The sequence below is a fragment of the Caloenas nicobarica genome, chromosome 7 (assembly GCF_036013445.1).
Source record: "Caloenas nicobarica isolate bCalNic1 chromosome 7, bCalNic1.hap1, whole genome shotgun sequence".
NCBI lineage: Eukaryota > Metazoa > Chordata > Aves > Columbiformes > Columbidae > Caloenas > Caloenas nicobarica.
Genome location: NC_088251.1, coordinates 13,875,882 through 13,899,282, shown reverse-complemented (window position 1 = coordinate 13,899,282; position 23,401 = coordinate 13,875,882). Strand labels below are relative to the sequence as shown.

Below are 23,401 nucleotides of genomic sequence, written 5' to 3'. Positions count from 1 at the left end.
TCTCTCTGCTTTTAGCCATGAAAGCTGTATCCTTATGAAGCCTTCGGAGCCACCTGAAATGGAGATCCTTCATTATCAATGTCCTTTTCTAAAGGAGACATTTTCTGCTGCTTGCAGTTTTTATTCACTTTTGATTTTGGTTTCAGTTTGGGGTTCTTGATCTTACTTTCCGACTTGTCATCCTTCTTCTGCTTGGAGAAGTATTGGACATTTCTCTTTATCTTAACTTCACATGTTAGGCTCATGTCTCATACTACCAGTGAGTTGCTGCATGAATACAGCTCTGCCCCCCAGCATGGTGCATCCCACGCTGAAATGTGCGCGAGTTCTGTGGGATGAGAAATGTCGCTGAGCTGAGGAACAGCAAATGCTGGCAACAATTCTAGCCCAGCTGGGACTCCAGGGAAGCTGATGTCCCATGGCCAGAAGTTGACCTTGATGCTTTTCTTAAATAAAGTGCATGTTCACAGTTTCTTTGTATGTAACTCCAGTGATTTGTGAACTCAACTTCTGTCAAAGTTAATTCAATATTAAGGGTGTGAAATAGAGTAGAAATACTAGAATGCTAAATTGATTATTCTGCAGGCGAATTTTAAAAGGAGAGTACAGTCTTGCATTCCAAACTTGACAAATGCACGTGTTGTGGCTGATGGTTCAAACCTTCAAGGTTTAGATCAGTAAATATTTACCACTGGGCAAGTGATTCTGACTACAGGTTTCAAGGGCTAATCTGCTGTACAGAGCAGCTGCTCTTCTTTTGCTGGTTTATGTGGCATCCAACTCTCACTGTGTTCATACTGAGGCTGATGAATGCTAAACTCTGGTGTCTCTGCAGTCAGACTCGCACATCTCTTTTTGCATCACTCTGCTTCACACATAGGACAGAGTACTCAAAATTAGTGTTTTCACTGTGCCACATGGGCATTTATTCAATTAATACCTTGTAAGCCAGGGCCGTGACCTGCTCGTGCATGTTTGGATTTTGCTTTTGGAGTTGTGACCTGGTGTATCTGACTCTCTCCATTTCCAGTCCCTCTCTTGTGTTGCCGCTGAAACTTTTCTAAAGTTTCTAAAGTTTCAAACTTTTTGAAAGTTTCTAAAATTTTCTAAAAGCCATGTTTCACCTCTTCCACCTTCCTGCCTGCTGTGATACCCCACTGCTGTGGTAGCACACGGGGCTGCCAGCGCATGTGCATCCCGCGGCCTGTCCTGGCTGAGATGGCCAACCTGGAGGAGTTTACGGGGCTGAACCTTGTGGTTCCAGGGGGAGTTCTTCCCTCTACCACCATATGCAGCAATATGGGGCCGTAGGTTTCCTTTCCTCCAGGGCATCATGGGCAGTAATGCTCTGTGTTCTAGGCCAGCTCCTGTCATGACTGTTCTGCTGAGTGCAGCCAGCTCTTGCAGAGGCCAGTTGCTGATTTGGTCTCGTCTCTGTGGAAATCCCAGTCTTTTCTAGAATCGAATGTCCTTATGTGTCAGAATAGGGCTGTAACTCCTGCTGCCATAGCTGGCCTAGACAAGAGCAGTAGCGCTTGTACCCTCTGGCTCTGTGGGGACACGTAGAGCCTCACCAGGAGTTCGCTGAAGTTGTGCGAAAGACTTCACTGAACTCTGATTCTGCCCTAAGATTTGCATGGTTAGAAGGAAATGGAGATCAGATTTTAAAATCTCAGTAGAGGAATAAATCCCTGCCTGTGAACAGCATGGTGGTAGCACAGCTCTGTGCTTCCACCCTGTCTGTGGAAATGTCACCGTGCCGTGGGGTTGAGTTGGGATGCTCTAGGCTTGCAAAGCACAGGGATGATTTATAGAAACAGGTAAACAGGGGTTGAAGTGTGATCATCTGGGAAGGGAGGGCACTTTAATTTCACAGTGTGTCCCACGGGAAACACAAAAGTGTGACTGTCTGGTTTTGTTTCTTCCTTCTGTGCTTGGAGCAGATCTCAAGACAGCAGTACCAAAATGCCCTGATGGCATCCCGGATGGACAAAACACCTCAGTCCTCGGACAGTGAAAACACTAAAATCGAACTGACTCTTACAGAGCTGCATGACGGTTTGCCGGACGAGACAGCAAACCTGCTGAACGAGCAGAACTGTGTGACTCACAACAAGCCCAACCACAGTATGCACAGCGAAGGGGCCATCTAGGAGCTGACTCCCCACGACCCACCCATTCCATCTCCTCAGCAGGACCAGCCCTCGCTCCTTCCTGCCTCCTCCCCGAGTGTGAACACCGTTAGTAAGTGCTTGCAACACTGTGCTGCATCCAGTGTTCTGAGACCAAAGACTTTTGCATCTGTTCTGGGAGCAGAAGAGGAAGAAACAGGAAGAAAGGAGCAAAGAGCAAGATAGAGAGACTAAAGCCCCAAGCGTACTTTGGGAATGGTGAGCCACCCTTGAGAACGGTGAAAATACTTCTTGCAAAGTAGAATCATGTTTATTTTTTACCTGTATTTTTGATCCTTGTTGGGTTTTCCCTCCTCAAACACATATGGAGAAGTTTCAAAGCTCCTCCAGTTATTTTTTCAAGAGAGATCATGTTTTTAAAAAGTATTTTACAGAGTTTTAAATTGTTTCTGTCCCTCCCAAACCTCAAATGGGCTCTGTTGTAGTTTTGTGAATTGGCTTTGGTGTCCTTAGGCCTCTTTTCACCCCACATTGGTCCTTTTTGTTGCCCTGTTGAAGAAGTTAATAACTGGTACTTGTATGTTATTTGTGTCGTAAGAATGAGCTTCAAGGAACTTGTGGTTTCAGCCACCTGGAGGGCCAAGGGATGAGTATTATTATTACATTCTTCCAGTTAAGTTTCAGGGAAGGAGTGGTTACTTTGGTATTTAATGATCTCTCCAATTTCAGAAGGTTTCTTTGTAAAACAGGCAAAAGCATTGTTACACTTACAGTTTTGTAACCTCCAAAAACTTTGTGTATATTGAAGATGATACTGAGGGGAAGGAGTTAATTAGCAAAACTGCAGTCTTGTGAAATGAAAGCCGGGCCTAATTTTCCATAGTGGAGTAACTGGGTGATTTTTCATTGATGTTCCTGACGATTGCATGGTGAAGTAATGCGTGCACCCCAAAGTGACAAGCTTTTAAGCTCTTGTGTGCCGTTGCAGTCTGCGCACCATTACCATGACCAGATGTGCAGTCTTTGCTAAGTGACAGAGAATATCAGTCCCTGTCCCCCATTCAATCTCTAGTATTAACACAAAAAATGCTGCTACAGTTACGCCCAAAGTACATCCTCCAGGTGACAGTAAACCTCTGCCAGTGCAAGGATGGGCTCGGCTGTGGAGTCGGGACCATCCTGCCCTCCCCAAGAGCTGATAAAGCTTTCCGGAAGCGAGCGTATTGCACTTCAGGGATTCGGAGAGGTTTGTTTCCAGGCTGTTCCCAGCCACATTCCTTCCTTTGAGTGGATTCAGTGCATTTCTTTCTCTCTTGTCCTTTTTAACAGCCATTTGAGGTATGACCATGGTAGCAGAGCAGAGATTCTTCCACCCAGCTGCTGCTAGTTTGGGGCACCCTGTGTTGGGCAGGAGAAACCAGTTCCTGCACCCCAAAAACCCAAATGCAGACTAGATGCCAGCAAGAGCCCCCCCATGGCAGTTGTGCATCACACATTCCCTGCTCCCACAGGCGAAGTCTAAGTCCTCAAATGAAAAAAGTCTCCCCTTCCCGATCCTCTCCCCTTTCAGTGCTGTCTCAAACAAAATGTGAATGTTGCCCTCGGTATCTGGAAAGACTAATAAATCAGGCATTGCAGTTTCTCTGTTTTGAAACCATTCCATGGCCTCTGGCTATGTAGCATTTCCCTTCCTTTCTGTACATCCAGATAATCTCATCTGACCCTCGGAGAAGCCCCCAGCCCCAAATGCAGCTGCCAGCCCTCTCTGTGCCCGCACGCCTCTCCCATCAATCCGGCTCACGGGCTGGGGAAGGCACTTGCTGCAAGTTCGCGTGGTCTGTCGTGGCAAAAGGTGGCTGGAAAGGTGCAATATTTTGCGGCAGGGTCTCCTGGCAGGAAGGTGGAGTGCACGGTGTCAGAGCTGAGCGGGTCTGCGTGTGTCTCCCAGAAAGCAGCCCTAATTTCTGCTGTCCTCCCTGATGGGAAGATGCGCTTCTTCCTTGGAGCCACCCGTGAGGATGAAGTCTCCACAAGGGGGCAGAGAAATTGCACAATATCTAACTCGTGCACCCAGTGAGGGGCAAACAGCGCGCCCGAACCCTTAATTTCACATTTAGCTTTTTATTAACTATTTTTGAGCTCCATCTTAAAGTGTTTCCTTAGTCTCCATCCCTGCTCTGATGTGCACGAGCCCACCACCACCGAGAGCACAGGGCTCAGCATCGGCACGAGCTGAGCTACACCCTGCTTGTTCCCAGAGAGCTGCCGGTATTGCACCTTTCTTACAAAGTAAAATGTTGAGATGTTGCAGCGTTTGTCCTCAGTGAGGGACTCACCTCGCCAGTTTTCCTCTAGCGTTGCTGAATGTAAAGGTTTGTTGGAAGTGTTTGACACAGTGGTGAACTTGAGATGCAGTATCCATTTTGTCAAACCTGCCGAAGGAGGGAAGGCTCAAGTCAAGGCAGCCTCTCTCTGGGACGAGGTTGCTCGCTGGATCTGACTTCTGCTTCTTATGGCAGTTATGGATTTGTTTGAGTGTCTATTTCCCTTAAAAAAAAAGAAAAAAAAAAGAAAAAAAAAGAAGCCAATTTTTCCAACCAAAGCCATGTGATCCCAAAGCAAATACCTCCTGCTTCTGCCCATGCTGCACTGTTCCAAAATTTGCAGGCAATTTTTTGCATGACTATTTTCCATCGTGTGTACAGATCCAATAATGGAAAGTGAAATAATTTCCATAAAAATAGTTGATTATAGATGTGTTTCATATGGAAAATATGTACCTGACCCAGAGGGGTTAGGAGCTGCTACTAGTAATTAGCTTGAAGAGCAAAGCATGGTCCTCTCCCTGGAGGGGAAAAAAATCCAGTCTCCCTGTTCTCAGGGTATTTACAGTTTTACTGTTTAACAAGCACGAGGGGTTCCCAGCCCTCCTGGTGGGACCCATCCCCAGCAGAGGAGCCCGGCGCCCAGCTCAGGGTCACTCTGAGCCTCTGGACGGCGTTTGCCAACACCGGGGCTCCGCTCTCCTGACCGCAATGGAGATGCCATGGCGTCCGAGTCCGTGGCCTCGCGGGGGGTGTCCTGCCGAGCAGGTCTGCTCTGCTCACCTCGCTGGCTGCCCGCCTGCGTTCAGGTGGGCTCAGACGCTGTGCTGCAGCGCCGTAAGGACACGTGGCAGGGGCTGCTGCTTGTCACCACAGCTCGGGGCACCAGCTGGTGGCTTTGGGAATCATTGGACTTGACATCAGACCTCGGCAAGGCTTTGACTTGTAGAAAGGATACTGCATCTTCCTATGTCAGCTCCTACTGCCGCCTTTGTGCCCCTCGTCCGTCTGCCCCTGGGCGCAGGCAGAGGGGCGGACGATGGCCTGTTGGCCGGGGGAGGCTGGGAGTGCATCTAGCCATGGTTTCTACTGTCAATACAATTTTGCACAAGAGTTCTTTGAAGTGAGGTTTTCAACACTAATATCTTAAATGCACAACTGTGAATTATAACTTTTACACTCCTGTTGGTTGAATCTCCTTTAAATGAAATGACCCTGAATCTGTTGTAACTATGATTTTTTTTTTTTTTAATTCTGTATATTGCCAAATCTTTGTAAAGAGTGAAGGAATGTTGTTGCTTTCCAATGAGAATCTTTCTCCAAACGAGACTGACTCTGGTGACGTGGAGATCATACAAACCATGCTAGTTCTGAGCGGAGAGTGGCTCAGGGTGAGCTTAGCAAACTGACCTCGGCCTCTCTGTACGCCCCAAGCTCAGACCCTCCAGAGTTTACAAAGCGCTCGTTGTTTTATTCCCAGCTTGTCCACTCCCTGGAACCCCTGTGCAGCTGAAGCCGCTGCCCCGGAGGAGCTCAGGACGGGGTGTCCCGCAGAGGGACCAGGGATGTTGCGGCGTGTCCGGGCTGGCCAGGGAGGGGGCCTGGAGGCTGCCGTGGCAGGACCGGGTGCTGCCCCCATCCTGTTGCACCAGCAGAGCGAGCTCCATGGGGCACGTCCTTCCACCGCCTTCCACTCCTGCTCCCAGCCTCTGGTCCTGTGCAGATCCCTCTTGTGCTCTTCTTGCCCTCACTCACACACACTCCTGCTCCAGACTGAGCAGCAATGGGATGACGCCAAGACCTGTGTGGGACAGCTGGGGCTGGATCTGGAGCTCAAGGTTGGCAGGTCTTGGGCCCTATTGGAAGAGGGGCCAGCCACTCATTCACGTCGTGCTTGCTGTTCTGTTCCTCCTCTCTTCTCCTGGACTTACTCCCCTTTTCCTCACTGCAGTGGTTTTTTTTGTTTGGATGGCTTGTTTTTTCCTTCTTTTCTTTAAGTGCCTTTTTGTGCAGGTGGAGCTGGCAAGAGTAGGAGTCTCAGGGTCCGGCCCTTTGCACTCACCTCAGACCTGGAGAAGACTCAGGGGGAGCAGGGTGCCCATGGACATCACCCATTGCTGCTTCTCAGCTTTCAGGGCCCAGCTCAGATAAGGATGAGATTTTTGGCACTGATGGTGTCAGGCTCTGGCTCAAATCAGCTCAAACCAAAGAGGTAGCTGTGGCGAGGGGCTGCCTGGGCAGCGGTGGTGCTTCCTGTGATCTCTGCAGAGCTCAGCCGAGGGGCGTGGGGGTGTGGATGGCAAAGAGAAGCGCTGGCTCCTCATGAGCATCCTGTGTAAGTATCCTGCGCGATGGAGTGAGTTCTCCAGGACCTCTTGGAACATGCATCTTCCTTATGCTGAAATACACTATCTATAGAAATTCCCACATGAAAGATGTACCATATTTTATATGATAACTAATACACACCTCTGTGGTTTTAAAAGTAGTACCTGTGTACCAGTTGTCAAGTTATCCAGTGTCTGGATTACCAGTAGAAAACTGGGGCTGGGGGGCGGGGAAGGATGCTGCAGAGAGCAATTCTTGTGACACTAACTCGAGGCTTCATCCCCAAGGTGTCCGACCAGCGTTGAGGGGTTCCTGCGTTCGCACTGTGCGCTGCCATGTGCAGAGCTGGCACAAAGCAGAAAACCAGCATGTGCTGAAAGGCTCGGATGTACCTGGTCCTTGGATGCTGAGGGTTGGTTTGGCCCAACAGTGAAATGACGAACTTACCTAATGTGACCAAAAGCCAGGCATCTTTTCATGACACGAAGGAGATAACAGCTTTCATCCTGATGACCAGCAGAGAGGACAAGCTCTACACTACAAGCTGGGCTGGGAAGCTGCCCTCATCCCTGGTCTGTTGTTTTACTTGGTCCATTGGTGGCGGGTCTCTTGTTGGTGCTATCTCTGGCGACAGTGGCCTCGCTCCCATGTGTTGGCAGCACAGGTGACTCAGAGGCATCCACGGCTTCCCGCACAGTCCCTGGCCAGTCCTGCTCGGTGTCTTGCTCCTGCCTGGAGCCTGGCTTCATGCTGGCTTGTGTTCCTCTGTGGTTAGTTTCATGGCTGTGTCCGGGCAAGGGGACGTTGCTGCTGCGGGTCCAAGGCGGTACGGTTGAGCTTTTCGGTCTGGTTGTGCATATTTGCTGTTCCGTTAGAAGCTGGACGTGGAACCTGGGGAGGCCAGAGCATTCCCTAGGAGAAAGCCTGGGATGCCAGGTTATCCCAGCACCCTTCCCTGAGCTGCAGGGATGGGATGGAGGTGTTGGAAAGCTGCCTCCAGCCTGTGGCAGGGTACAGGTGGCAGAGGAAGGTGTTTCACAGATCAGTAGCACTGAACTCAAAGTGACATCTTGTTGTTCTCATTATCCTGAGGGCAGGCTCTGTCATGGTTCTGCACATTGGAAATACGGTACTCAGAGCTGCTGGTCTTCTGTCTCCAGCTGAAAATCACCTTTCAGCTCTCTCCTTTGGACCCTGTTTACCTCTGAGCAGGACCAGCCGCTGGGATCCTGCAGAGAATGGTGCCCTGGCTGCTCTCACCCCTTCAGGGCAGATTTCTGCCTAACAAAGTGCTTGATATTTAATCCTGCCCCCAGCAGGAGAGGTTTGGCTGCTCTTCACAGAGGCTGCTGGTCCTAGAGCCTGGCTTGAGGTTTGTTGACTGTCGTGAGCCAAACATGCACCTGAAATGTGTGAAGGCTGCAAGTGGCACTGATGTTCTAGAGGTGGATTTGATGTGTCTGTTGTTGTCTTCTCCTGGAAGCAGTACAGCAGTTAGCTGATCGCAGGAATTGTTGGGGACGAAGGGCTTGTCCCAGCATTTAGTGCTTGATGGAGAAGTCTAGCATGCCATTTCACCTGTTTGGAGACCACAGAGCTTTATAAAAGGAGGTTTTGTTGGGTTTTTTTTGTTTGTTTGGTTGGTTTTGTTGGTTTTGGGTTTTGTTTGGTTTTTTGTGGGTTTTTTTAATATATCCTCTGGGCATCACTGTTGTATCAAATCCTTCCAAATCCAAGTGAGAAACTTGTAGGTGTCAGATGAATAGCCTGCATCATAGGCCTTTAGTTGGAAGTGCCAATATTGAATTCATGCCTTCTGGGTTTGCCCAAAGATGAATGTGGGAGGGGAAACTCTTGGCGAGCTCCTCTGGTCACAGAAGTGACAGACTGGCCGTGCCTAGATCAGCTCTAGCGTCACTCCTGCTTTGAAGTCTCAGGTCCCAGCAGGCTGGGCTGGGCTGGTTTGGCCGGTGGGGTTTTACCCAGGGTACGTGTTCTGTCCTTCTGCATCACGCTGGCTAAGGGTAGGAGATGCTGCTGAAGGGACTCTGCCTTCCTCGCAGACCATGTGAAATTTGGACAGTGGAAACCCAGCAGGAGCCCAGCACCAGTGCTCCGGTCCCATTTGTTCCGTGTTCTCCTGAGCACAAGGGTGACACAGGGGTGGCTTCCGAGCGGTTCAAGGTCAGGCCCTGCTGGGGGACCTCAGAGCTTGTGGTGTCTGTGTCCTCCAGCCTGCACGGCTGCAGAGCCAACCTTCTTACCTGAATTCAAGGGGCAGGCACCTGGATGCCAAACACGTTGTATCTGAAAACCCAAGTGCTGAAGCATTGCTGGGAGCCACAAGCGGCTGGTGCTCAACAGCCGGAGGTCTCACACCAAACCTTTCTCCTGTGGCCGGGTCCCTCCGGGCTGCCGCTGGCCCGGCCGTCGTCCCCCTGCTCAGAACCGTGGTGATTTGTGGCGATCCAAACCCTCTCAGCCACTCTAGCCGGCTCTTCCCTTTGTCTTATTTGCCATCATGCGTGGTCTTTGCGAATTGTATCATATTGTACATGACTTCGGGTTTCCAGAGTTGTAGTATTCTGACTACAGTATTTCCATGTGTGTACATAAACCTAAATAAGCACAACTGAAATCCTGAATGAAGTGTATACGTTTCATATACTGATTGTCATACGAATGAATTTTATAATTATTCCAATTTTGTTGTAGATTTCCAATCTTTCCTATTTATTTTGTACCAGATTTATTTGTATATTTTGTGATTTTGTTTAAAAGCATTTTGTTTATTTCTATTCTTTTTAGATAAATGATGATTTTTTTTTTTTTCTGTTGAACATTCCAGTTTATGCATTTTTCCCTCCTCCATGCTCCCCCCTCATTTCCAAGGGACGGATTTTGGCATGTGGGTGGTGGGGCTGATGTCGGTGATCCTGGACCCAGAGCTCTGCAGATCACAAATTGCTATTGGCGCAGCTGTGGTCTTTAATCTCCACTTCAGCTGTCGAGAGGCTGGATCCTGTTCCCCTCAGAGCCAGGTTTTGCTGTTAGTTTTGGTGGTTCTGGGCCCGTAAGTCCTTGTGCCAGGGAGGGCCATGCTGGTGGTTTCGCTGACCAAGAGCTGGGAAGGTGGTGGCGACAGCAAGTATCTGACTTTCTGAAGTTCCCTCAAGGGTGAGGTCCTTTTTCTTCCACTAATAAACCCCCCTTATTTACAACCTGCTCTCCATATGTGTTTGTTTGTCCAGAAGCATAGGTGCCATCTCGCCGTCTGTCCGTGGTGCGTGTTCCTGCCCAGCAGTGCATGACTCCGGGGACTGCCGGTGAGGGATGTGGCTGGTGGGGATGGTGGCTCTGTTGGATGTTGCTGGTGGAGTGAGTCTGTCCGTCCCCTGCATTAGGTGCCACTGCCTGTTCCCACTGTCGGGACTTTGGCAGCAGAGGTGTGTGGAGCCTGCAGTGATGGAGAGGTATTTCTGAGCAGGAGCGAGCCTGTGCATATTCTCCTGCCCAGCATCACTTCCAGCTCCATGGTGGAGGAATGACACACCTTTTCCTGAGTGCCAGAAACAGCCCTCCCACACAGCTGTCTCACCCTTCTGTCCCCCTTCAACTCCCGTCCTCCTCACAGGTGTTTTGCACAGCTGCTCCCCCTGCACTGGGTTTTCTTTCTTGCTCAGCTCTTGAGCTGCTAAAACCTGGGGCAGTGAGTTGGGCAGTGTCTGCCCAAGCCTTGTGGGGAGTTTTGCTGCACCCAGTGCAGCCTCTGTCCGTTTCTCCACTGCAGGATGGCCCCATCTCCCTGGACCTCGCTCCCCAGCATTGCGGCAGGGCCTTGAAGGGAGTGACAGGTCCTGCAAGGCTCTGCCTGCTGCTTTCCCACCAACAAGTGAGGGTCAAATACTTTACATTGCTCCCGCTTTGAAGAGTCTTCTCCCCAGTGCAGTCAGAAACAGTCCTGGGCTGGGAGTGAGCTATTTGTGGCAACCGGTTAGGAAGGAGGAATGCACAGGTCTCCTCAGACTTCCCTTTATGCAGCCACACACCCTCCCCACCCAGCTGCTGAGCTAAAGCTTATACTTGGAGCAATGAGGGTTAAACATAGCAAAGGCCAGTATGGCCTTCAGTGAAAGGGGGCAGGAATGGCTCCCCAAACCTCTCCTGCAGCTGACGTCACTGTGGGCATGCGTTAGCTGCTCTCCAGACCCCAAAATTAAGGGGTCAGGGACTCAGTGCTGGGTTTGGGGCTTTTAGCAATCCCTGATGTTTCAGCTCGTAATTGCTGACCGTCTGCAGCCATTTAATGTTGCTTTTCTGTTTGGCACTTCAGGCCCTGGTATGTCCTTCTGTGGTAGCTCTGAGGGTGGGGCTGCTTCAAGGCTGGTTTGGTTGACACCAGGGGTGTCAGCAGTGTTGCTGTCCTCAGGGCTGTCCCCAGCCCTGTCCTGGCTGGACACCGGCTGCAAGCAGCCTTTAGCTGGGCCAGCTGGTGCCGTGGCTGTGGCAGCACTGGCCTTCCTCGGGTGTGTTTTTCTCTGTTTAAACAGGTTTGCAGCTCCTGGTCAGCATGGGCCATGCTGTGCCACCCTGGGCATGTGGTCACACATGGTGGGGAGCAGCCCTTGATAATGCCAATGGGAAACAGCCCTGGAAAGGCGCAATGTTGGAGGTAGAGGCCAGGGTGGTGGTGTGGTGTTGCCCTTTCAGCCATGGAAAAGTACCTTCTCTTTCTGAATCCAGGCCAAAATGTTTCTCTGTTGCCCCGTGCCTCCCAGCTGAAGCCAATGAGGATAACAAAAGCCTCATTTCCACCCCTCTTCTTAATGCCCACCCACTCCCTGTGGACCACACAAGCTCTTAAAGCCAGATCCTCAGCGATGCGTCATGCAACCAAATCCCAGAGATGCTTTCTCAGCCACCCGTCCTGCTGGGACCCCCACAGACCAGTCCTGGCTCTCCCTGCCACCTCCAGCACAGCCCTCGTCATCTCAGCGATGCGCCACAAAGCACCAGGTGTTTCTTAGAAACATCATCATTTATTGACTTGAACAACTGCCACTATAGCAGCAGCGTTTCCTGCTCAGATGTTGGTGGTGTGGTTTGGGTTTGTTTTGTTTGTTTGTTTGTTTCATTTTCTCCTAAGGTACTTTAAAATGGAAAAAAAAAAGAAAAGATTAAATGAGTTTATGGTACTGAAACAACGATCAAATTCATTACAAGAGGGCCCTCCTTGTAATCCCTTCACACGCGGACGGCACAGGCTGGAGTAAGGGACGCTGCACCCACGACACGGAGGAGACCTGCAGGGTGCTGCCGCCTGGCTGCGCCAGCCCCACGCCTTCCCCAGGCTGCCTTCGGACACAAGGACCGCTTGCCCGTCCCCACGGGGCACCCTCGGCCACCTCAGTCCTCACATGGCAGCCTGCGGCCGTCACCTGCCTTGGCCGGGGACGCAGCCTTGCACGGAGCCAGCCCTGCGGCACGTGCGGTTTCTTGGTTCAGGGCAGACACGCATGGCCCGCAGCACGCTGGAATAACAGGCCCCTTCACTCCAGATGGTGGCTGAGTTTGTCTTTGGGACACTTCACTTAAAGCTGAGCAGACAGAAAGGTCAGTAATAGGCAGCAGGGAAACAAAACAACTAATGTAATGCTAAAGCAGTAGCTTCAAGTTCCTGGGTTAATATTTACTGCTGAAACTACAGGAGTTGAGAACACAGTGTGCGGCTCGGCTGTTTGAGAAATGCGCTGGAAATCATGCAGCACATGCAGATGACGAAAGAGAGCTCCGAAACATGGGGAGAGGATAACAAGCATCTACGAGCTGAAATGTGTACAGCTGCAGCTATGCAAGTGAGAGCTGGAATCCCACCACCATCCGTGATGGCCAGAGGAATCAAACCACTTACAGAGAGAAACTCGTGCCAAGCAGAGGGTAAACTGAGCGCTGGAAGCCACAGCAACAACCTGGCTAACAGGGGAAGGGGCAGTTTGTAACCCCAAGCAGAGGGTTAAGGACAGCAACCCAACGGGCAGAAAGATTTAGATAATTTTGTCTCCTGATGCCCAGCACATCCCTTCCTTCTTCACAGCAAATGTAAAAAATGGCAAAAACCGTTCACAGGACATTGTTCAACTGAAAACCAAATGAAACACATCATGAGAAAGGGAGAAACATGCAGCATCCCTAAATGTAATGGGAGCGGCATGACAGCACAGGCGGGCAGTGCAATCTGAATGCACCACCCAGGCAGAATCCATCAGCCTTTTGAACCGTCTGCACAACTGAAAACAAGGGTCTCCTCCTAATTAGTGTTAATTTGTTCAAAGTTTCCGGACACTTTAAAAATGTGCCTTTTCAAGGATCACACCCCCCAACCCATCACCCCAAGGGCCCCAGCAAAGGAATCTGCTCCTGATCACTGCTAGAGTCATGGTTTGTCTTCAGAGATGCTTTGCTTTTTCCTTCTTATTCCTCTTCTTCTTCTTCCTCTTCTTCTTCCTCTTCTTCTTCCTCATCATCATCTTCATCATGGCAATGTGTGATTTCCTGAGGTGCCTGGGGGAAGAGGTTAGGCGGTTTGATCTCACTGATGGAGCGGGTCAGTTGATGCCGCTTGTAGTCAGAATCTTTAAAATCCACTGAGGTGCGATTGCGCGTGGCCATCGGCGACTCCTTCTCGTTGATGTCGACATGCGTGTGCTCTACCGTGGACTCGTGTGGCATCTGCATGTGGAAGAGAGAGAGGAGATGGCACAGGCTGTCCCAGTGTATCTCCCTGAGACAGACAGAGAGCAAACCCCAGAACTGTTAGGCCACAGTGCACCAAATGCCACCCCATCCTTCCAAGATGCCATTCCTGGTGCTTGTGGAAGCGTTAACGCACACAAGCACAGGCACCTTTGGGCCCCTGCCCGCCTCCCCCAGGTCTGCAACTCACCAGGACGTGGGCGGCTCTGAAGAGGTAGCTGAAGGGGTAGTAGAGGAGGTTGATGAAGGAGGCTGCATAGAGATCAGCGTAGCGCATCACCTGGCTGGCAAACAGGGTCTGCCGAGAGCCGCTGCGGAAGAGGCTCCCCATCATCCCGTAGCACATGTCCATGTCGTGGGTCACTTTCTAGAAGCAAAGGGCAGGTTAGAGCCTGGGCCAAGCAGGCAGCAGTGCGGAGCTGCAGCAGCACTGGAGCACACAGAGGGCTGGGGACTACACGAGATCTGCAAGAATCTCCAGCAAGGCTTTCTGCACTCCTGTCCCGTGGCATCGGAGCGCAGCCCAGCCTCAGCTAACAGAGGGGAAGGCAGCAGCAGGCTCAGGGCCAGCACCTGCCCCAGGCTGGTTGCCCAGGGCTGGCGGATCCAGAGGCCACAGACCCGCCAAGCACCCATTCTGCAGCAGGGAGCACCGTCAGGCAGTGCTGCTGTGTGCGTGAGGAAGGAGACCCTGTTCCAGACCAGGCTGCCTTTCAGGAGTGCCAGTGACACCAGTGAGCTTAGAAGCTCCAATGTTTGCGTCCACAAAGAACGGCTTTGCCAAGCCTGCTGTGCCCACCCAAAGGCAGAGCAAAGCATTTCAGGGCTGAGCAGTGGGATGGGGTTGTCAAGCCCTTTGGGATCCAGAAGGATGAAAAGGGATTTTTATGATTGGTACCTTAATGCGTCTCTGGATGGAGCTGATGTCAGGGCGTTCATTGCTGCTACTGTCCAGATGCCTAGTTACAGGCGAGAAGGTAAATACATGGTGTGAAAAGCCTTTTAGAACCAGATGCTGTGGGATGGGGGCTTGGGGTAGGGAGGCTGGTCTGGAGGGGAAGGCTAGTCTCATGGGCAGAGCCCAGGCTGGGTCAAAGCTCCGGCAGCAGTGCCGCTAACCCAACCCCAAGGGTTTGTCAGAGCCACTCATTAGCTGTCGCTAGGCTGGGAGAGGCAGCAGGAAAGTTGTCAGCACTTGAGCACTCACTTGTATAGCTCGGCCAAGAAAATGTCCAGACTCTGCAGCTCTTCAAAAAGGGCTGGAAAAATCCAGAAAAGAAAGGGCAAAAAGGTAAGTTTAAACTGTTGAAAGGAAAAGGGCTGAAAGCAAACCCCCCATCCTGCCCAGTCCCCTTGCACGGCGGTGGAGGGACTGTGCATCATGGAACATGGCACCTCACAGCCACCGCACAGGCAGAGGGTTCTAGCACGCTCTGTGCCACTGGCAGAGCTTTGGGCTTGGTTGCTGGTTCCCCCTTTTGTTTTTGAGGCTGAACCTTCGCAGCCCTCATTGAAACCTTCCAACCAGCCACGGGCAACTTCATAACCCCCAGACCTATTTACACACCAAAGGGCAAACCTGGGAGAAAAGCAGTAGTGCTGGAGGATGGGAAACACACAGCACTTCAGCAGCAGAGCAGCAGAGGGAGCGGGAGGGAAGCAGCTGGTGAGCAGGGACTCCCTGCAGATGGGAGAGCAGTCATGGCTCAGGCATTACAGGGACAATAACCTGGGTGTCTTGTCAGATACTTTTTACTGGAGAAGCCAGAACTCCATACAGAGAGAGGGGGAAGGTTTTTGGGGCAGGGTTATGGAGGAGGAACAACTCAATCCCAACCAGCTGCAGCTTCTCCCCCAGCCAAGTCAGTGCTTGGCTGAACACATGCAGGCAGCTTAGGAAAGAACACAGGAAAGGCCTGGGACCCCGAGGCCAGCCCACCGGAGCTGCCTCAGCTCCTGCCACCAACACCCAGCCCTGAGGAAAAAGGCCTCTGAAGGACAAGGCAGCAAGTGGGGGTGACCTCCCCCTGCACCCCTTTGCCCCGCCGATCTCAGGGGCACAGCACCAGCCAAGCGAGAGCAAAGCCTGGCCTGGGGTTTGCTACTGACCGCTTTTGTCTGTCCAGACGTGCAGCTCCTGCGCCAGCTCGGGGATCACCAGAAAGGTCCTCCAGCCCTGGCGCTTCTTGGATTTGAGGATGTCTCCAAAGATATGGTCTCCGATGTACAAGATATCCTTCCCTTTGGCCCCCAGCAGGTCACAGACTGTGTCTGACGAGCCTGAGAGAGGAATGGCATGGCTCAGAATGGGGAGCCAAAGGGTGGCTTATTTCAGAGGGCCAGGATTAGGGACAGAGCAGGTGCATTTTGCTCCCAGAAACCTCCACTGCTACACATAGCACCCCTGCTTGGCCATGGCAGCACGGGGCACTGCACACCCACCTGCGAGTTCACCCTGGGGCAGCTTTGCCCAACACACCCCCGTGTGAACAGCAGCAGCAGAGGGACAATGCTGCTTCCCACCCCACGTGAGAGTGATGGAGCCCTGGGCATCACAGACAGCCCTGTGCACCCACCCGTGGCCCTCCCCTGGCTCAAGGGACCCTCTAAGCATGGTGACAGCTGAGGACACTGCTTTAGGCCAGCTGCAGCTCCCTCATCACCCCAAGCCCTGCAGTGGCATTTCCCAGACCCTCCTGGGCATGGAAGAAAAGGTTGTTTGAGGAGGAACAGGTCCATTTCTTCCCTGCATTGGGCAACAGTGATGATGGAGAGCTGCTGGAGGGGTGTGCACAGTACACTGTGCTTTGGGAAACACAACCTTGCCTGGGGCCTGCCATGAGTCCTCTCATGGCCAGAGTGGCTGAAGGCCACAGGGGTATGTCAGAGCCGCGCCACAGGACAAGAAGGGTTCTCGCCTCACCTCCCGAGTACACGATGCCGTGCTGCAGCGGGCCAGTGTAGGTACCAATCTTCAGCTTCCCAGTCACCTGAGGAAAGAGGTATTGTGTTAGTACGGATCAGCAGTCTGGATCTTTTCTGTCCTATCGATAATTTTTGTGTCTCTCACTCCCAGACAGCCTAGAGGTGGCTTTTCACATTCTTTTCCTAATGCCACCTGCAGTACGTTAGGGAAGCCAGCAAAGCCTCGAGATCTGCTGCGTCCCAGGTGATGGGGTTGCTCAGGAATCGCTAAGAGGAGAATCCAGCCCACCATCTCTAGGGCAAGTGTGGCCTAAACACTTAGTGCCCATTGACACTAAGAGATGTCACAGCGGAGGTGTGAGAGTCCTTCCAGCCATAGAGGTGACCTCCATGTGCCACTCACCGTGTCCACCTGCCGCAACACGGTGCCTTCCCCGAAGAAGAGGGGTTTTCGTGCATCCACCAGGATCAGGTCGAAGTAGGACTGCCATGGCTGATGGGCGCTCCCAGGCTGCAAAGGCAAAACCAAACCCCAGAATCAGGCACAACACAATCAACCACAGGGAGTTTAACTGGAGTGTCACTGGCCGTAGCCATAACCTTGTGACACTGTTGGTCCGGCAAAATCCCCTTGCTTGTGCCTCATGTGGTATGATGCTAAGAGCACTCCCCTTTCGCAGCGAGCCCATCCCATCCCAACCCAGCCCAGCAGTGAGGACTGAGAATGTGGCGTGAGACAAGAGAACTGCACTGAACATCCATGTCACAGCACAGCTGTCGTGTGAAGAGATGCTGTAAATGACACTGCTGCCACCATTTCTGAAGGTGACATCAGGCATAGACCCAGACAGATGTGACTTCACAGCTTCAGCCTTACAAGGCCACGCTGATACATTTGCCAGGAGTGGGAAAATTCCACAGAGCACGGCTCCGAACCACAGCCCTGCCTGAAGGACACTGGGTGTTCATGAGCCCTTTCTGCTCCATGCAACCGCTCCTTCTGACATCAAGACCACAGCAAGGACTTTTTTGAGTTACCAGTTGTGGTGATTTTCCATGTTCTGAAAATTTCTCACTTGGCCATCTTCTACCTTTAGAGCACAGTGCGAAAACATGTCTTTTGAGCATGAGATAGCCTCCCACAGGGAGACTGAGAAGGTAATATAAATTCAGCTCTCTCTCAAAAAGTTGCAGGGCCGAGTTTTGACCTCAGAAGACCAGAAAATCATGATTAGAACTTTTGGAGATACCATAGTGAAGGCACCATCACCCATAAATATTTCTGCTGTTTTATAAAACTCTTTCCTTTGCTTAAAGTTTCTTTTTTAACAATTATCTAAATCGTTGTGCAAGATTTCTAATAAACCTGGCTGCAAAATGCGACAGTTTAAAACGTGTTATCACTAAAATAATATTATCATTAACACAGATTATTGCTTGAGACCAGATGATGCCTCTTTTCTCTTTGTTGTATTGTATTTGCTTTGATCCTATTCAAATAGGACACAAAACAGCAAGTGTATTTTAACCAGATTAAAGCAACTAATCCCATGCAGCCAATGAAGCAGGATTAAAATGCTTTCCAGCTACACAGATAATTAGGCACATCAAGTCCTATTGGAACTGCAGTCTAGATGTCACATACCTTTGGTCCGTGTGGAAAATCAAACAAGTAAGTCATAATTTTCTGAAAGACAGAAAGAAAGTATTCAGAGATGCATTTTTAAACATCCATTTACGTAGTTTATCGAAGCATATTTTTCTGCTTGTATCTCTTCAGGTTACAGAACTTTATTTTCAAGATTTAAAGGAAAGCCAGCATAAGATTTGGACATAAAATTAATGGATGGAATTTATAGTGACAGAATTAAAACAGTAATATCTATAATCAAATAACACATTTGCCACAGGAATCTACACACTGCTTCAGGTATATCTTGCAATGCTTTAAAATGGCACATAAATATTTGGATTAGCTGTGTTGCAATATCCTGACATTGACCTGGAGTTGAAGCAACCGTGTCTATTCCTGCAGTACAGCAGAGAGCCCTCTTAGACCTCTCCAGGACCATGGCCTTGGTGAGCTGTCTGTACTCAGAACTATCTCACATCAAAGGAAAGTTCTGCATTTTAAAGGATGCTGAAATCTAAAACGAGTATCGCTTTCTCTTTCAGCCTTTTAATTGCCAAGGAGCTGAGTAAGGCACAGAGGGACTTAAGCCAGGCCCATACTAGGTCAGTAGCAGAACCAGGACTACAAAAGATGCCTCAAGACTTAATCTGCATTCACCACTAAACCATCCTACATCTAGCTTAGAAAACACCTGGTTCTCCACCAGATGTCCTACCAAAACCCATACAAATGAATGGCTGGCTTTTGCTTATTCCATTATACACCAAACACAATAATTCAAGCAGGACTTACATCTGTGTATTTATAGTCACTGTTTGTGACGAGAAACACCTTCCCAACTTCATTCATGCGGCTGAGCAGTAGTGGCAGCTTCCCCTGAAAGCCAAGGGACATGAAAGTCACACACAGAAGTTACAGAGATTCATCAGGGGCAAAACACTCTCAACTATGATCCCACCAGCCAAAAGAAAGCAAATCAAACCAACGAACAATCAAACCCACCTGTTTTGCACTGGCCAGAGCCAGGAAAGCTTCTACTCCCTTCCACGTAACACCCTCCGGAGCATGGCCCAGGGGAGGCGGGCGAGGGGGCAGGCTCAGCAGGGCTGCGGTGCCTTTGCCAAACCCAGCGCCAGGCACCCTGTGCTGCTCCCACCGACCTGCTCCGTGCCAGGCACGCTGCAGCAGCTCCGCCGGCTCCAAGTCTGCTCCCGAAATGGGCCCAGAGGCAGGTGAAATCTGAGCTCACACGAGCCGCAAGTTGGAGCGTATTATAATTCCAACCTTGGATTAGGAAGAGTTTATTCCTAGGGCTATTTTTATAGAATCATAAATCTCAGTCCATTGCCAGAGTAGATGATTACCTCACAGGACGGTTTCCTAAGAATTTTGCAGGCATGTAACTAGAAACAAGGTTAACTGCTTTAAAGTGATACTCTACTGCAGAGCTCATCTAAACTAAAGAATAATTATACCAAAAGTGGTCCACAGAGGCCTCACACACTGCAGAGAGGGCAAGAGCAAAGGAAGCAGTGGTGTTTGCTCAATCAGATGTGCTGAACACACCCTTGGGGCTATCAAGAGACCGGGCATTGGTGAGTCTTTCAGGATCTTTCCCTCAGTCCCTCATGGTTAAATGCATGTAACATTTTTGTTAGATGGCTAAGGAATACTTCTGTCTAAAAAGATGCTAATTTGTTGCTTTTTAAAAAGAGGTCTGCTTGGGCAGAGGAAACATGGTCAGGAACACAGTTGCTTTCACCACCAAAATAAACAACATGAGCCTTGCCAGCATATTCACCTGTGTCCCGTGATAACATTTCCTCTAGCTTTTATATTTTACATAAAAAAGGTGTACGTGAATACGAAATCACGTGGATCACTGGCTCAGAATAAAGGCTGCATCCAAACTTTCCACTTTGTCTTTGGTTATTACAATAGAAATCACAGCGTTATTTGTTTCATAATATAGTAAAGCAAATCAGCATGTTTATATCTTGCCTGCTTACTCAGTATAGAATGTCACATAGCACAAAGTAACTTCACACTTACATCTTTCACCACATACTTCTCCAGATTTTCAAGGGTCTTTTCCTTGAGTGATCCCTGAAATAGAAACAGAACCCAGTGAGGGAATGGAAACTTATGATGTAAGAGACATCAAAGTAATGCCAACTTTCACACTTTAAAATGCTGTGAAAGTACAAACCAGGGCGAATCTGAACCAGTGACTCTAGAGATGAGAGGCTTTGAGTAGCAGGGACCATCACAAACTCAGTGATCCATCGATTCCCTCACCATGGTAAATAATCCACTTCAACAGCATTTTAACCCTTTCAGAAGGGAATACAATAGAAACAAACAAAAAATAGATTTGCCATACCAAACAAGACAGTCAACGACCTGTCTCCAACACTGACCATAATGCTTTACTCAAAGGCCAATTCCAACATGTATCCCACAACACTGCATAAGGAAAGAAAAAAAGATTCCTGACTTCTGCATGGCTAAAAGGACCAACACAAGTACAACTGTGAGCAGAGTTCTCCTGTGATGGTTCTCCATCCCTCCCCAACAGACCTCTTGAATGAGAAAGAACAAGAAAAATCACGTCTTTAACCAGATGTTAATGCTCACAAAATTATATTCTAAGTTTGTGCACAAGCGTGTGAAAAAGATGAACTTCCTCTCCACTCTAAATAGATAAGAGTTTATCTGTTTAATGCAGGTACTTTTCAGACAACATAAGATAGTACCAATGTAAACTATTTATAGTAAAATGCTGTTTTAGTAATCAGGACCACATACAAGTTGTGGACTGTAAGTGCAAATAATATCATGGCATCACGTTCTGAAGCCCATGAATTACAGTACAATACAATAAAAAGGAATAGGAAGCCAAGACAGATATGCTTCAGTATTAGGAGGGCAGTCAAGATCTTGACTTACATGCCACTGCGATTTATTATTTGCTCACTAGGCAGCAAAGCAGGGCTCTTGCCCAAAACTGGAATAACACATCTTAACTCATTAATTACACACTAGTCTCTGTAACTCATTTACAACTATAGACGTCCCAAGGAGTTCTTGCAATCACCTTGTAATGAACCCAGTCAACAGCATCTCTGACATCCTGGAACATACTCCTGAAGGACATGAAGAGGTCTCCATCTTTAAACCCTGTTTCACAGCTGTGAGGAGAAAGAAGAGAGATTGTAGTGGCCAGTCATAGCAGGTAAGAAACACATCAAGGAAAGAGACAGTTCAAAATGTTTGGAGCTTGTGTTTTCATCTTACTGTAATGGTTGCTTATTAACTACTTTACCACGGCTCAGAGCTGAAAGAAGGCTACAACCAGAGTTTAACAGGAACTGCGTGTTACCCAAGAACATTTGTTTAAAATTTTAGGATGCAAGCTCCTAACTAAGGGCCTGTGCCTCCATAGCAGTACTACAGCTTTCTGTCACTGCAACTTTTATTTCTCCTCCACAGTATTACAAGAAGGAAAAAAGACTGGGACTGTGCAGTTTGCAGCATTTCACAAAAGATGAATGGTACTGAGAAAATAAGCAAAGGGCTGTTCTTCCTCCCTCTTTCCAACACTAAAGAAAGGGGTGCCATGGAAATCAACTAAATGTAATGCTCACTGCTGAGAGGAGGAACTGCTTCTGTGTTGAACAGTTAAGAGTTCACATGAGAAATTTCCTCTACAAGACACTGTGGAGGTATCTTTGAGATACCCATGAGAGTTTGCATCAGAAGAAATCAAGGAGGATTAAATAGAGCTGTATTTATTATGACAGCAACCATCACGCTTGTCCTGAGAGAGGACACTTCACCTGATGGATTCTCAGTATAAACAGTTGCCCTGCTCCCAGGTAAAATCCCGTTAAACCTTTGCCTTCCACTCACATAATATGTAAAGATGACCCATCACATGAGTCAGCAGCACAGCAGCATTCACATTTGTCAGTTCAAACCACAGCTTGTTTTTATGCTTATACCTGTTTGAAAACTAGGTAAGTACTCATGTTGCACAAAGAGCCTTTTACACCACACTGTGCCTGCACATTTCACCTTTAAGCGAACAAAGTCCTCAATTATGACATGAGGGACTTGTGGTAACTGGCTGAGGAAATTTAGCCTTTCAGTTACCAGTTCAAACATGGCTCCAACGGACGTGGGTTCAAAATGAGCTCTCTGGTGCCGGTAATCACTCTGTAATAAGTGTGTGGTCTTAGAAGCTCGCCCAAATACCAGCATCGGTTAGGATGGTGACACTGATATATCCTGTGAAGGAGACCCTCATAACCAGTCTCTGCTGTACACACAGATCATCTTGTCACCACTAAGTTCTCTAAATGTCAAAATAATATGAGGCCTGAACTTTTCCCCACCAAAACCACTTGAGGGGCCTCCACTGATAGTAAGAACAGCTCCATCTGTGCTGTATTGCTCTTTATAATAATAATCTCACTGTACTATCAGCACCTCGAACCGGAGGGAATACATACCTAGTGTACCGGTCACAGTTAGTAAAGAAATCCACTAGGCAAGCCAATAGGTAGGTCTCTGCAAAGAAACAAAGCAAGATTTTAAAACAGGGACAACAGCATATAGCCAGTTAAATTTGGGCCCTGTGCCTGAAAAAAGAAAGTTAATGCAAAAAACTCACCAACAGATAAGTAGAGTAAGACATTAACAAAGCTTTACTGGCTTCAAAGGCACAGAAACAGGCCTGTGTTGGCTCACATTATACTCACCTGGTAGATTGAATAATGTGTTCAGAATGTAAAACCTATCTGTGTCATCTCTCTGGATAAATTTATTTGGATATTGATCCCGTGTTTCAGGCCTGAGAATAGATAAGGTGAAGAAAAATGAAACCACAAAAAATAATGAGGATAAAATGTTCTGACCAGCAAAACACAGTTGTAGCAGGGTCCATTAACTAAAATCTGTTGTGCTTTAATCAACAACCAGCTTTACCACATGCACTAGCGGCACAAGAGCAAAACTGCATCCACCGGCGTTCCCTTGCCCGTGCCGGCTCCGGCAGAGTCGGGCACAAAGCCCTCACTGCTGAGTCAGCAAACTGAACAGAGCCCACACAGGGAAACAGAGCGGTCAAGAGTCCACAACTCAACCTTAAGCCCCATGCTGCTGGCTATGAGAATGCCTTAAATCATCTGCACTTTCATTGTTTGCTTATCTTAAACTTTCCCCCACTTTCCATGTGTTGCTTCACACTCCTCCGAGCAGCTTTCAGCAGGGGAGCGCAGGGCTGTGCTGCGGGAGGCTTGCCT

The 23,401-nt window shown here is 49.2% G+C and overlaps 2 protein-coding genes across 8 annotated transcripts in view; one reads left to right on the top strand and one right to left on the bottom strand.

The window, feature by feature from the left end:
- Positions 1-9,593, top strand: part of CNNM2 (cyclin and CBS domain divalent metal cation transport mediator 2) — a 125,522-nt gene extending 115,929 nt beyond the window's left edge. The window contains exon 8 of the mRNA XM_065638498.1: positions 1,944-9,593. Within this exon, the coding sequence (XP_065494570.1) occupies positions 1,944-2,153 (210 nt within the window). The 3' untranslated portion in view covers positions 2,154-9,593. The remainder of the gene's footprint in view (positions 1-1,943) is intronic.
- A 2,210-nt stretch (positions 9,594-11,803) lies between these two features.
- Positions 11,804-23,401, bottom strand: part of NT5C2 (5'-nucleotidase, cytosolic II) — a 61,885-nt gene continuing 50,287 nt past the window's right edge. For 6 of the 7 annotated variants that reach the window (XM_065639482.1, XM_065639484.1, XM_065639486.1 and 3 more), the window contains 13 exons: positions 22,859-22,950; positions 22,610-22,667; positions 21,193-21,286; positions 20,148-20,201; positions 18,888-18,971; positions 18,108-18,149; positions 16,866-16,973; positions 16,461-16,527; positions 15,647-15,817; positions 14,745-14,796; positions 14,436-14,496; positions 13,728-13,904; positions 11,804-13,513 (listed from right to left, as the gene is read on the bottom strand). In XM_065639482.1, coding sequence (XP_065495554.1) covers positions 13,256-13,513; positions 13,728-13,904; positions 14,436-14,496; positions 14,745-14,796; positions 15,647-15,817; positions 16,461-16,527; positions 16,866-16,973; positions 18,108-18,149; positions 18,888-18,971; positions 20,148-20,201; positions 21,193-21,286; positions 22,610-22,667; positions 22,859-22,950 — 1,318 coding nt within the window. In that variant the 3' untranslated portion in view covers positions 11,804-13,255. Of the gene's footprint in view, positions 13,514-13,727; positions 13,905-14,435; positions 14,497-14,744; positions 14,797-15,646; positions 15,818-16,460; positions 16,528-16,865; positions 16,974-18,107; positions 18,150-18,887; positions 18,972-20,147; positions 20,202-20,304; positions 20,421-21,192; positions 21,287-22,609; positions 22,668-22,858; positions 22,951-23,401 lie in introns of those variants that run through there. The other variant, XM_065639488.1, reaches the window with a different exon arrangement.